This window comes from Halichoeres trimaculatus, unplaced genomic scaffold (assembly GCF_033239565.1).
Source record: "Halichoeres trimaculatus isolate MK-OKI-2021-1 unplaced genomic scaffold, fHalTri1.1 fHalTri1_scaffold_8, whole genome shotgun sequence".
Taxonomy (NCBI): domain Eukaryota; kingdom Metazoa; phylum Chordata; class Actinopteri; order Labriformes; family Labridae; genus Halichoeres; species Halichoeres trimaculatus.
The window spans coordinates 21,674,550-21,689,493 of NW_027437186.1; the positions used below are offsets into that span (position 1 = coordinate 21,674,550).

Genomic DNA, 14,944 nt, shown 5'->3' on the forward strand with positions numbered 1-14,944 from the left:
TTTTATGTGACATCATAGTCTTAGATATGTCAAAGATTTGTCACATCATTGATTTTTAATCATTTCTAATTTTTTTGTAGCATCAATTTTTTTTTCGAAAAGTAACGCTGGTGCTGTTATGGCTGTTTTCAGCCACTAACTTTTAACTACGCCAAAAACCCATCCCATCAGTATTTTTTTCTACTTTTTTTTTGCTAAAATCTCTTAATTCACTTCAAAAAAACATACACACACAAAAAGAAAATGGCAAATTGGTGCATTAGTGTCACCATGTGGAGTGAGAGGTAACGCGACCATTTTGCGGCTCAGAGTCAGAAGAATCAGCCATGACCATCTCAAGAGCGTCAGTGATGCTGAGTTTCCTCTCCATGTAGCTTTCAGCTGCTCTTCTCATCAGAAACTGATCATGAGGATGAGTGAAAGACCTGAGCGCGGGAATGGAGCAAGCAGGTGGCAGGTGCATAAGCACCCTCTACATTTTGTTTTTGTTTAGTCTGAGTGTACCCTTTGTAGTTCTAAGAGCTGGAGTAAATGTTTACATTATTTTCCAGGATCAATTCACAGAGGTCAGACCCATCATGTAATTTTTCTTTTTTCTCACCAACTTGGCTCGACAAACAAAACACACAGCCTCAAGTTGAATTCTGACTCAGCATGTTACTACCATGTAATGGTACCGAAAGGGAATGAGAGAAAAACCACACACAGAAAAGAATCTCGTATAGAATAGGGGTAAAACAAATTTATTAATTTTTAATGCTTGGTAATTTTGACAAGGACAGAAGTGAATTAAGAGATTTTAGCAAAAAAAAGTAGAAAAAAAATACTGATGGGATGGGTTTTTGGCATAGTTAAAAGTTAGTGGCTGAAAACAGCCATAACAGCACCAGCGTTACTTTTCGAAAAAAAATTGATGCTACAAAAAAATGAGAAATGATTAAAAATCAGTGATGTGACAAATCTTTGACATATCTAAGACTATGATGTCACGTAAAAAATCTCTGGTGTCTGATGGCTTTTTATATAGAATATAGGTCATTTCGTCTTTAACCCTCCCATAATCAGTGATGTTCTATCAGTTTCATTGCCCTTAAGGTATTAAAATTTGTAAATTATTTTTCAATGCTTGGTAGTTTTGAGCAGGGCAGAAGTGGATAAAGAGATTTGTGTGAAAAAAGTAGAAGAAAATATTGATCTGATATGTTTTTAGAGCAGTCAAAAAATTAGTGGCTGAAAACAGCCTTAACAGTACGAGCGTACAGTATATTTAAGCAGTGCACAAGGGTTAAGAACTATAGATACATAGATATCTTTATATGGTGGTCACAACTACTCATTCAACTACTACCGCCCCAGTTGTAGTAAGCTCTGCTGCCCTTTGTCGGCCATTTTTTTCACTGCATCGCTCCACTACAAGCTGTCCAATTTCTCCTTTTTTACCGCCTCATTCCTCAAGGTCTGACCAATTTCAACACGGCCCATTGCTACCTGTTATAGAATACTCCTGAAATAGTCCTTTTAATCGTTAAAATTCGTTTATAGGACTGTTTTTTGGGCTTTAACGGGCGGTTTAACTTTGTGGGTGTAATATGACACAGTGAATGGGGCTGGGCTTGACTCTCCGCTCTCACGGCCAAACAAGCCCAGCCCTCCAGGTCCTAAAACAGGTTTGCATTACACACTCGGGTGGGGTTGTTATCTGGTATTCATACCACACCCTTTGACAGATTCTCTTTTCCCAAAAAGACGAGCAGCTCGCCGTGTAATCGGTCAGATACCTCCACACCTCGTCCTTGCTCTGCTCCCCGCTCCACACGCTCTGATCGTCGGTCATGTTCCGCTGTGGGATCGCCTACCCTCGGTGCAGGTGGATTGTGCCCCTGCTGCTGCTCTTCGCCATTATTTTTGACATTATCGCCATCGCGGCCACATCAGGATGGGTGGAGGACGAAGACGCCAAGTCTCACTATGCCAGTATGTGGGACAATTGCCGAGGCAGGAATGACAAATGGGAATGCAAGTCTCTCATGGAGAACTGTAAGTGTCAGGATACACCACACGAAACAGAAACAGAAAGGGAACATAAACTCTGGAGGAAATTCGAGAAATTCATAGTTTATATCCATTCATGTATGACGAAGGTGTTGCAGGAGTGTACAATTCAACATTCAGAAAAGTTCTTGACCTCTGGTAGTAACAGTAAAGTCCTGGCTGAGAGGGAAAGTTAGGCCTACAGCCCTCCCTGTCAGTCTGAACTTTGGTCTGAATTTATCACTCTGAGCCTTGTTAAATACAGGAGGAAGAGGGAGGCTGGGTTCAGGTGCTGTAGTCAAAGCTTTAACAGAGTGTCATGGTCTAAAATCCTCTTACTCTTATATTGTTAGACTGATATAAAGCCAAAAACACAACAGGAACAAAATAATACAAAAAGGATATAATACAGGAAATCAAATTGAAATACTAGAGGCGACAGAACATGGAAAAATAAAAGGACAAACCCAAGATTTTGCCATTGTGGATGGGTACAGTTTTCATTTTAAGTCTGTAAGCTGATCATACCTGCTTTCTAACCTGTGGCTCCTTCTCAGGCTTGTTACTGCCTGGTGATAGCAGATTTTACCCTTTGTTTAGACTTCAGTATGAATGGTGATTTAATATGAGCTGCAGGCCAATGCTGTCTGAGAATGATTTAATAACAGTGGGATTGATAAAACCCCATAAGGAACACAGTGGCAGTGTTTTCCCAATACCAGTACTTCTGTATTACAATGTTGTTTTGAATTGTAATAGCTATTTCTAATCTAGTTGATAGTCTTTAGATGAAGAATGTTAAAATGTAGCTCTAAAACAGTTTTTCTTTGTCAAAGCTGTTTACAGCCTGCACTCTCTCAACATAGTTTGCTGGGGGCAAACCTCTCGAGTAGGTGTTGCATAGTTCAGATCGGTGTAATCCACACTACAGCAGAAGGAAAGGATTAGAAGACGTTTAGGTGTTTTTAATGAGTTTTTACTGTTTGATTTTCAACCAAAGATTTGAAAAACACTAATTCAAAACCAAAAGTCTGAAACTGTGTTCAATAATAACTGTGTCTCTTCTCAGGTTGTATTTCTGTTATCCCACACCCATCGTCTCCAACAAAGCCTGCATTGTTTATCAGACTCATAATAGAAAGAAAGCTGATAGCACATAGCTCCATGTGGTTATCAGCTGAATGTGTTTCAAAGACACTGACTACATTAAAAAACAAACACTATTTACTTTAACATTTTGAATTTACACCATTTCAATCCTTGTCTCCATAAAAGTGTAGCTTGTACAAAAAAAAAGGATGTTACTGCAGAGTCTTTAATCAGAGCTCAATTGACCTAAATATTCCCTCACATTTAAAGTCTGCTATTTTTGGCAGCTTGAAAACTTAAATATTTAAGTCTTAAGTTTTAAATATGCAAATATTTGATGGCTTCAGCATCTTAAATATTAATAAAGGGTGGTTCGTTTAATTTCAGTTTTTTTTTTGTTTTTTTTTGCTGTTGGTTGTACCAAATTCAACTTTTGACAATGTTATTTTGAACTTGATATTAGTTTTCTCTCACAAGGTTATTTTTATGATACAAATTATAATTTTAACTTTATTTTCAGAGGCATTTGTTGTCAGCTACATAAAATCCTCCCACATTGTATCTAAATGTTGACTCCAAAACTTTGACTTTTAAACTGTTTTTAAAGTTTCGACAGAAGCTGAAATATGCCTGGAGTAAAATTCTTTAGCTGTTTTGTTGTAGAGTGAAATCCTGACACAAAAACACATGGAGACTAATATGTAACTAAAACCAATCACAAATACAGGATACCTATTTTATTGATTTTAACAGAAAAGGCTTAAAAAATAATTTTGGTTCTTAGTCATATATGCGGTGTCATAGATTTTTTTTTGTGTAAATAGGAAATTCTTTCTATAGTTTCCAGTCATTGTATGCCACCATTGAAGTTTCAGATCAAGTTGTTTCCCTCTTTGAACTGTTCTCTACTTCTGTTTTGGCGTCTCTTTTAGTCCCAGCAGGACTGACGCTGTTAAACAAAAGACGATCTCTGCTGCCAGAACACTGCTGGCTCAATCTTGGACACATTTTTGCCTCGAGGTTTCCCTGAGCATTCTTGTGTCACAGCTCCGGCCCAGATACTTGTGGGGATAGGCTAACTGAGGAAACAAACTGAACCAGCAAAGTGAATGTGCGTTGTAGTGCTGCTCCCTGTACAGAAAGGAGGACGCTGCTTTCCTGTGAACTACAGGAACAAACATGTTTTATGTTTCTGTGGAAGAGCGTCATTTGTAATTACCGGTTGACAATGAATCATGGCATGATGTGAATCACGCTTATGTCCATGTGAAAAAAGAAATGTGCAGACTTCATGATTTATTTAGTTTTAAAAAGATTTAAGTTTTACATTTATGTAAATAATGTGAGCTGTATTTGTGGATTAGCTAAAAGCAGACATTTTGAGCCTTGTTTTACATCACTATTGAGGTTAATTACTCTCCTTAAATTACATAATTTATATGTATAGTACAATATAAGATTTAAAAAAAGGATTCAACTGTGTCAGTTTAGATGAATCCACATTATAAAGATGTTAACATCTTGTTTAAGTAGCTGTTTGTCAAGAGTTTCCAAAGTAATATTTAGGAACACAAAGATTTTGCTCATTTAGCCAAACCAAGGCTCCTAAATCCAAATTCAGATCCCATGTGGGCCAGTGCTTTTAATACTTGCACATTTTAACACACAACTACTTCTCTTTTCTACTCACACACCTCCTGTTGAATTCCAGGCCTGTTTGCTTACTTACACACGCAAGATTTTTCTTTCTCATCCATATAATACTGATACCGTGTTTCCAGCACTGGAAGCTGTTGACTGGGCAGGTGTCCCATTAAACTCTTTCTCAGAAAAGTGCAGGTTGTCAGTTTGATCCCCGTTGCCTGCATGAAAGCCTTTTCTCTGTGAGCTTTTGATGATTATTATCCTTGACTGTAAAACCAGGGCTGCCCTCAATACTTCAGAGCAAACACACTCGTCAGGGTCAGAGCTTTGTGTGATGCATGCAGCAGAGCCTGGGTCTTCGTAGCTGTGGCTCTATACAAAAACTAAAGTTAGGAATGAAGTTGTGTGAAAGTGTGGCGCTGAAGACTAATCCCCAGCTGACAAGGGAGTATGACAGCTTGAAGGCTTTGAGTGGGAGTTATTGGGGGTAGAAGTAACAGGTCACACACCCATCTAAAAGTGTTGTTAGACTAGAGATCTTAACATAAGGTTAAAACTAAAACAAGAGGCAGCACAAGAGTACCGAACCGCAGCTTTCCACTCCGTCACATAATCTGCAGGTAGCAGACTAGCATGCACAAAGGGAACACACTAACAGCAGGGGCTGACTGTTGCTAAGATCTCCAAAAGTAGAAGTGATTAACTTTTTCTTTAGAAAATGTTTTCCCTGTCGTCATTGAGAAGATGTCCTCTATGACGACCACTTAATAAGCATTCTAACTCAATATAAAGTAAATTAAACTCAACTTTATAAACAGGAGCACCTTTTATACATAGAAGTCTGCTGCCCAAAGTGCCTCACTAGGCAGGTAGGTAGCCCTAAAAGATCATAAATAGCTACTTTTCAATTTCTCGGTTTCTCAAGGTAACAAAAAAAGGAGTCAAGATCTTAGAATAAAAAACATGTTTTCTCAAGCAAACTGGATCTTGATTTCTCTTCAAAATTTTTCAATTCTTCAAAATAAACTTTGTTTTCCTGAGAAAAATGGGAAATTAAAAACAATGAAATGAATAAATACATTTTTTGACAGGGTTCTTGAGTTTTGAGACATAAAAACAGAAAGGTCTCTCAGGACTTCAGTGACCTGACTGGAGCATAAAACTAAATAAGATCTGCATTGTATAGAGGAGAAAAGCTATGTGGAGTTTTCAAAATGACTTTTTAAAGAAACTGTTTTTTTTTTTACTTCTCTTTATTTGGGTTTTTTTCTTTTGTTGCATACAAATACAAAAATAATCAAAAGATAAAAATATATGCATCTGCTCACACATTCATGGTACGATATACAGGCACATCCAAGTACATACATAAATCTGCACACACATGTATTTACATATATGGAAACACACATACCAGTACATTAACTTAAAATAATAATAATGATAATAAAATAAAATTAATATAAAACAGAATAATATAAAATAAAATAATAGAAAATAAAATAATAGAAAATAACTAACTAACTAACTAAATAAATAAAACAAATGCAATAAAAATTAAGACGACAAAACAAAACAAGACAGGAGCAAAAAAATTTCATTACAAAACATATCAAACAATGATCAAAATTGTTAAAAGCACAATGTTGCACTTCAGACATGACCACTTGAGCACTGTAATAACAGTAGCTTTACTGAATGAAACATGAATTGCGTACATTCTGAACTGGAAGACTTTTAGCACAGTCTGAATGAGCTAAAATACTTTGTTTATTGTCTATAATATCATAAGTCTGTCACATTGTATTTCTTTTGGTTAATGATGCGCTTTCATTTGTCTACCTGTCTGGACTTGACTTGTCAGAAAGTGGGGAAGGCAAAAATGCAAACTGATCATTTTAACAATCATACAGCTATTTGGTTAGAATAAAAAGAATGAATAAAACTAAAGTTACTTCTCCTCCCTGACAATATCAAACTCAATGTCTGGTTAATATTTGGGTTTACAGACCTCAAATGACACCCAGAGACACACCCTTAAACAAAATTTTAATTAAGTCTGTCCTCTTTCTATTGGTGACGACAAACTTAGAGAAGATTCAAAGCTTAAACTCACAGCTGCATGGACAGAGTCAGTGTCAAGAAACCCTGGGCCAAGCTGTGCTCATCATGTTTGGTCATTTAATGCTCCACTTGGAATAATAACAGTCCCATGCTTCAAAGAGAGAGGAGCAAACCTTCAGAGATACTTTTGGTTAATCAGTGTTACTGATTTCTGTAACTTCATGGCTGTTTTTACTGATAACTATTTTATAGCAGTTATTTTTGTGGGAAAGTCTAACTTTCTCAGCTCATATCACCCAAACGCTTTGTTTATGAACAGTCTAATCTGAAGGAGGGATAGATAAACACACCGTGGGGTAGTGAGTTAATGATTCTTAGAGCGACTCTGAGTCCATTACTCAGGTCCTGACAGGACGTAGATGAAGGCAACATCAGAGCAGAGCGTGTCATCAGTACGCATGATTGCCACTCAGCATTATTAGGTGTGGGGTTGAAAACGGAACCAGTTGAACTGGTCCGGTGTGTGTGAGTGTATACATGGTGACAGAAACACCTCAGGCTGAGGCATGCAGTGCATTACCTTAACACACACAAACACACACACTGGTATGAATAATTTAGGGTGTTGTCTGAAGTTACACCGAGATGGGTGTGACAGACGTAGAAATCCGCTGACTGTAGCCTTACCAGATAAGTTAATGTAAGGAGTACACAAAATGATTCATGTTTGATTAATTATTGCTCTAACGACTTGTTTAGACAAATGTTTGCCCATGTTTTAGCCTGGAAATGTTTTCCTTAAACAAGCCTTAAAAGACAAAAACATAGTTCTTCAGATTTGAGATTTACCCTAGAGGAGAATTTGGTACATAACAAAGACCTCATCTAAACAGATTTTATCTTAAGTTTTTTTTCAGTTTATGTAAAAAGAATATCCAGCATTTAAAGCCATTCTTGGTAAGATCTGCTTGTTTCAGTCTTTAGCTGTGCTAAAAATATTCCCTTTAATTACAGAGGTCACGTCTGCACAGGGTCACAGAGTGACAGAGTGAGTGAAAGTGTTGCTCAGTGTGTCCTGTGTTGTGTGTGTGTGCAGCACGCAGACAGCTGCGTCCTACACCCCTCTCCCTCCGTATCAGTTTGAACTCCACTTGTGGAATGTGACTCCATGAGTTCATGCTCCGAGTGCTGATTGTGAGCTTCAACAGTGTACAATGCATGACTCATTTATTCCCTGAAATTATGCAGAGTTCTTAAACACCCTTCAAACTTAACAAACAGAACACATCCTGACTAAGGCTGTGATTGTGCTGTACATAGAGTATCATATAAATAAAAAGCAGTTATTTTTTGTGCTAAGCAAAAACTCACAAGGTTTGGTTTAATAAGTTTAGTGAGAAGACTTAAAATGCTAAGAACATTACATATGTATAACTGGATTAGTAGTTGACTATTGGATGTAGACCATATAAAAATAAGTAAATGTAGCCTTATTAAAATAAAAAAAAAATCTGTGTCACTACTGGTTGGTCTCAGTTATCATGTGTTGCCAGTTGTGAGCCAAGATTAATTCTTCAAATGAGACCAGCATTTACCATAGACTGTATAAAGAGTGGACAGTGTGGCTCCGCCATTTATCATGGTACGGTTTTGAAGCCAAAATTCCCCCATCACAGGCGCAGCCATTGTAGCAGTTGCTCTGCCAGAGTCTGCGCTGTGAATACGATGAGGGATTCTGGGAGAATTTGAGTGGAGCTGGTTGACAAAATTTTTTTTTCTTTTTTTTTCTTTTGAGAGTCTAATCACTTCTTGACTCTACCTCCCGACATATTTTACAATCCCCGAAAAAAATACACGAGAACAGCAGCTGTCAGTCATCTTTAAGCTTTATGTAGAGCCTCGTTTTTAACCTCATATAACTAATGAAAACGAAACTTTCAGAAAAAATAGGACTTGAATACAAGACAGCCTAATAATAACTTCAAATCACAAGTGGACTTGAAAATCATTTGTACAAGGACTGTTAATTTTTAAAGTTTGACCACAGCCCATCTGGAATGGCTGGAAAGCCAGATTTTTTTAATCTATACTGCAGGCAGCCACCAGGGGGAGCAATTTTTTGTGGAGACCTCACTTCGAGCCGAGCAAGCGGACGTCCATTTTTTTTTTTTTTTTTTTACAGTCTATGGTATTTACTAAATTGACAAAGTGTTTTATTTAAGAATATGGTAAACTCACAAATAAGCCCACAAAGTATTGCCAAAAGTTTTTGCAGTGGTAAATCCAGCTGGAGGCGTGGGCTTTTTCTCATAGACATCTACAGAAAGGTTCTTCTTCTTATTTTATGACCTAAAGCATCACCTCCTGCTGGCCATTTAAAGAAAGCAAGTTCATGGCACTCCAGATCCTGTTTACAACCTTTATTGAACAGTATGAGTCTACAGAGCCTTGGACTGCAGTTTCAGGATCACATTTACTCGACCGTTTATGGTAACGCACTTAAAGTGGCTACGTTAGACACTTAAAACGCAGCCTTGGAGGTCTAGTACTTTCCATAAAATAAATTCACATAAGGATCTTGAACACACTGGGGCCCTTTTTGAATGTTGGATCAGTTAGTCTCTCATGTTTTTTGGGACTTTAACATTGTTGAAAATATGTTCTATAACCCTGAATCATGTGTACTCAGATAGAAATCCACATTTTGATCACCAGACTTTATTTCCAGGGACAGTCACGAAATGGTGTTCACACAGACTACATTAAGACCTGATAAAGTGTAACTGTTAAAGTTTGATTTCTAGATTTTTGGGAGTATTTCTGCTTGCTAATCTGCATGTTTTCTTTTTGGACTCTAGCTTGGGCTCAGGCAGTGGCAGCTCTGATGATCATTGGCCTCCTCATCCTCATCATAGCCTTCATCATCTCCTGTGTGGCTCTGTGCTGTACGCTCAACATCACCCTGCTGCCCTTCATAGGAGTGCTGCTGATCGTTGTCGGTAAGATACACACAGACACATGCATTGATGAATAAATTAACGCCCAGTTTTTGGAAATGAGGTACGAATGCTTGAGGCAGAATAAAAGGGAGTAGACAGAAACGGATCATAAACTCTCTGATTCAGTGTGGAAGTGGTTTATTTTAACCCATTAATGCCTGAATTAATTAACAAATATAAAGATAGATTGTTTTTATGTGTTTATGCGTTCTTACAGATGTTACATATAGACATGAGAAGTTCATCCCCTGACCAATATATTGTGACACAGTTGATCTGATACGATCTTTGTTATGTGTAGAATATGAATCAATAGATAACAATGAGATAAAAAGGTCATTTCAACTGCATCAAGACCTGGCAGGGTATGTCACACAAGGGAGTTAAGATCAGATCTCAACAAGATTTACTGACACTGATTTTAGAAACGCCTCCAGTCTTACGATGTGTGATGCTCCATCCTCTGAGAACATGTCGAAGCTAGCATGTGGAGAAGTTCTCATAACTACGCTGCATTTTCATGGAGCAGCCTGAAGGCAAATGAAAAGAAAACGTGCTTCATATTTTCTCACTGAACCCTGGTGATTATGAGCCATGGTTTTTTGAAGTCAAAAGCTCCTGTTTCATCTGTTATCATCAGTTAAAAGTCCTTTTTTGTCGTATAAACTTCAAAATATCAATTAAAAGGAATTAAAGTCCTCAATTAACTGGAGTTTGTAGTTTGAACTGAGTTTGTTAGAAAAAGAGAGTGAAAGTTAAACAAGAAAGCTGTTGTTTCAGAAAGGAAGTGGGAGTGAATTCCCACTGAAAAGTTTCAGCATGATGATGTGTGAAAAGCTGATGAAGAAAAAAGGCGAGTAAGAGAGAAAGGGAGCGGGAGGGAAGTTACGTCTTGTGGGGGAGACAGGGGTGAGGCTTTTAGTGTGACGTTACCATGGGAGCAGCTGGTTTGGTTTCTGGTTAGTCTGACTGACTCACAGCACAGAGACTCTGAGAACATGGGACAGAGTGAGATGAACACACACACAGCTCGAGACAAACACCATGGGTGCTCTGTGTTGTCGGTTAAATGTGCCGCGGGGAGGTGAATGCGTTATTTAGTTTGAGAGAGATTTGGCACTTGTTGCCACAGTTGGCACAAAAAACCCTTTTGTATCAGTAATGAGAGAAAAACAGAGAGAGATTAGACAGCTATCAGATCAGAACTAAGATTTCAGAATCCCTCTGTGGGGCTTTCATCTCACCAGCTCAACATTTATTAAAGCAGTTCTCACACCTTTGATCTGAGGATCAAAGGTGTGAACCAAGACCACTGTACCACATTCATCAACATCTTCTGGTCATCTCTCTGCTCTCAGTAGTTGTTGTAAGTTGACTTTGCTTTGTGTGGTGTTTGCACTTAAAAAGTTCCCAACGGATAGCTAAAGTTCTCTGAATTAAATTGAGACCAGCCCTGTGGGATTTAAAAAGGAGATTAGATTTGAGGGTTACATCACACCTGACTCACCGCATGCCCTGCCTTCACTTCTGGGTGAAAAAGGGTCATGTGAAACACTTTTGAATGACAGCGCTAGAAGAGTGCAGCACAGGACACACAGCATCACACCTTTCTTGTGAATCTCCGTCTGGAATTTCTGATGATCATCTATCAGTCAGGGATCAGATCTGATCACTGTCTGCTCACACTGACTCACCTCCATCTCACAGATGTTATGTTGATGTAACTCTCAACACACTCTTGTGAAGAGGTCTTTCACAGATAGCTGTTAGCGCTGCTCATCCAACATGCTGCAAAACCTAATCTATAATCTGTAACTCCTAACACCGGGGTTCCCGCGGATCCTTGAAAAGTCTTAAAAGGCATTGAATTCATAATTCTAAAAGTAAGGCCTTAATTGGCATTAAAAAGTCTTAAATCCAAATTTCAAAAGTCTTAAAAATTTGAACACATTGGTAAGATTTATGTTAGTTTGAAGTAAAAAAAATAATAAGTAACATTTATCCATTTTTCTAAATAATTCCCTGATTTACTCTCATGGCAACATCGCGTAATCACAATAGCGGAACTTAAAAAACGGTGATGTGGTTGCACCAGGAACTTTTAAAGCAGACGCATGTCTTGGTTTTACCTAGGGTGGCTGGAGAGAGAACAAAATGAGGAAAAATTGGCAAAAAAAATCCAGAAGTGGCTTAGGGAAATTGATCATGGCAGCAAAATTGAGAATTAAATTTGAAATTAAATTTCAAAAAACATGTAAAAATTCCAAAAATGGTTGTGACAGTGGCCAAAAAAGATGAATGGGGGCAAAATAGGCATAAAGTTGTAGAAATTGGGTTAAAAAGAGGTAGAAAGTGATGTTTTATGTAAAATAAACATTGGGTTAATTGCCTCTAACCCAGGTAATTCATCTGGTGTTTTTGTTTGTTAGTTTTGTTTTGTTTCAACTGTGGTTCGTTGTCGACTTGTTTTTAAATTTGATTTCCAACGTCATTAAAAAGTCTTAAAAAGTCTTAAATTTAACTTGCCTTGAGCTGTAGGAACCCTGTAAAACCTTTCTCCCCTCTCCACCTCTCTGCAGTTGTTCTCCAGATCATCGCTCTCATCATCTACCCGGTCAAATTCAACGAGCTCATCTTTGAAGGCAACTATTACTACACCTGGGCGTACGGCTTCGGCTGGGGCGCCACCCTCCTCTGCATCGGCTGTGCAGTCCTCTTCTGCTGCCTGCCACGCTACGAGGACGAGCTGACCGGCATGGCCAAGACCAAATACATCTACTCCTCTGCTTAAAGACAAAAAAAGCTGCACACACACCCAGTTACAGTCACAACCATGTCCACTCACCCCTCTGAGCTGGATCTGTGAACATTTTTAAGCTGCACCGTTTCACCAAAGATCCACCATGAATTAGACTCGACCATCCAAGAGGAAAGTTAAAAAGGAGAGAGCAGTTGTCTTTGGGAGTGGACTGTGATTGGATGTTGCATCTGCTCTAATATAATAACCTGTATTCTAGGTTACGTCATCATCTTAGTGTTTTTTAACCATGTTTCCTTCTTACATTCTGCATTTGAGTGCATTGAAAAACATATTCCTCATTTTGTCTGTTTTTTTTTTTTTTCAAACCAGCAGTTTTCAATGCAAGATCACCCAAGTGCACTTAACCCAAGGGATGTAACTACATGTATAGCTTTGCTTTAGCCTGACTTATTTTTAGAACTCCTCACTACATTGAGACTAATTTTTGCACAGGATGCAAAAAGAATGATCAAGTATCATTTGTTTTTCCTTCCTGTTTTTATTTGTGTGTGTGTTTGTGTTTCTTTTTGTTGCTGTGCATGAGGTGAGAAGGACGCTTAGCTTGGACTCAGAAGATGAATGTAGTCTATTTACATATATAAAAGTGTAAATGTAGTGTCAGAGTTGTGTTTGCACCTTTAATGCTTTTTTGATAATTCTTACTCACCTTCTGCCTCCAGAAGTTTGTATTTTTACTTACTGATTACTTTAAGGGGAATAAGTGTGGGAGTTTGCTTTGCTGTTTTTTGCATCTGTCCTGATCACTTACAATGGTGATACAGTTTGTAAGTTGACATAATTTTAGGGTGTATTTTTGTTGACATTGCTGGAGTAACTTCATTGTTCATAGATCTCAGTAATAAATCTATCACATGCAACTGGAAAACTTTACCACTCAGAGAATTGCTGAGGAAGTTTTCCTGGAATGTATGACAAATTTTTCACTATCTCCATTCCATAAGTATAACTCCATGTGGCCAAAATGGCCAAAATACCAAGAGAATCCAGTCCAACGGAGAGAGTCCTTGTTCAACAGTGGTGTGAGACGTTAAAGGGAAAAGGGAACAGCAGCGACGTGGAAGCTCAATCTGTGTTTTTCATGTCTTTTTGCTTGTAAGAAGCTATATTTAGAGAGTGTGTTTTGAGAGATTAAAGATTAAAAGATATTTTCATTCACAGAGAGATGACCAATCATTTATTTTTTTTAAAAGCCTTCATAAGTTTCCAAACCAGCCGCAAGTTTGTTGTAAAATTGAGACCAATCTACTGGCATACTGTGTGATGATAAACTTGTGCCTTAGCTTCTTCTGTGTTATGTTGCTGAATTCATAGGCGTCCTATTATACCGGTCATTCAGGTTTTACCGAGTCTTGCTTAATTTTAGTCATAGGTGTCATCCTTGCACTTGTTGCGTCTCATTTCGTGCCCAAAGAAGACAGATTTATGTCGTTTATTATATGACAAAGGTTTAAAGTGACGCTTATCCAGTGAGTAGGAAAAGTGACGCTTGATCTGTTTTGTTGTCAGACTTGGAGTGTTTCCAGTTAGCACACAAACAACTGGTCTTAGCCTTTAGAGAAATGAGACAGAGGAGTTCCAGACAGGTTTTGAAAGGCGCTTTCACACCTGGATTGATTGGCGACAGTGTTTCCAAACAACCCTTGGTTAAGATTGTTGAGGCAAATCTGAACACAGCAAAGGCACTCTAAAGCGCAACAAAATAAGGGAGCCATTTGGTGTGAAAACAGCCTGGGAGAAATTTTGCCTGCATGCTTCAAAGATGAAATACAAACCTGACTTAACTGGTATGAAAATTTGCTTCCAGCACCAGCATTTTCAGTCATTTTCAGTAACTTAAAAGATACAAACTGTACTGTAGAGGATGTCTTGGTAACATTCATCCACTCATGAAAATCACCCAGCTGTTCTTCTGCTGTAGTAAAAAGTGATTATTTTTGGTAGTCTGTGTATTTTATATCAAATAAAAGCTTCTTCTGTTTTTGGACTTATTTTTACTTTGCAGTGTTTTTGGACTCTTCTGTTTTTGGACTTATTTTTACTTTGCAGTGACCATGTCTCAATACAGATAGTTTTAAGTGTTTGTAACAGATTGGAGTTGCAATTGGAGGTATAGATTATAAAATCTGTCAGTGTTATCAACGGATAAATTGAATATAAATCCATGAAAACACTTAAAGTTCACCCGGATAAAGTTGATAAAGTTTGTATGAAAGAACAAGCTTTTTATTGAAGAGTCAGCGAGGTCATACAGCTGTTTCGAACTGCTCATAAAAACACACAAAGTTGTTACCACACA

The 14,944-nt window shown here is 38.0% G+C and overlaps 1 protein-coding gene across 1 annotated transcript; it reads left to right on the top strand.

The window, feature by feature from the left end:
- Positions 1-1,576: 1,576 nt before the first annotated feature.
- perp (p53 apoptosis effector related to pmp22) lies at positions 1,577-14,587 on the top strand. The gene is made up of 3 exons (XM_074675037.1): positions 1,577-2,037; positions 9,687-9,827; positions 12,407-14,587. The coding sequence occupies exons 1-3, from the start codon at positions 1,833-1,835 to the stop codon at positions 12,616-12,618; spliced, it is 558 nt and encodes a 185-aa protein (XP_074531138.1). The 5' UTR covers positions 1,577-1,832; the 3' UTR covers positions 12,619-14,587.
- Positions 14,588-14,944: the final 357 nt, after the last annotated feature.

Excerpts from the sequence above, each read along its gene's own strand:
- perp (XM_074675037.1), top strand. The coding sequence starts at position 1,833 with ATGTTCCGCTGTGGGATCGCCTACCCTCGGTGCAGGTGGATTGTGCCC. Across the intron at positions 2,038-9,686 it reads CAAGTCTCTCATGGAGAACT|CTTGGGCTCAGGCAGTGGCA; the intron begins GTAAGTGTCAGG and ends TTTGGACTCTAG. Across the intron at positions 9,828-12,406 it reads AGTGCTGCTGATCGTTGTCG|TTGTTCTCCAGATCATCGCT; the intron begins GTAAGATACACA and ends ACCTCTCTGCAG.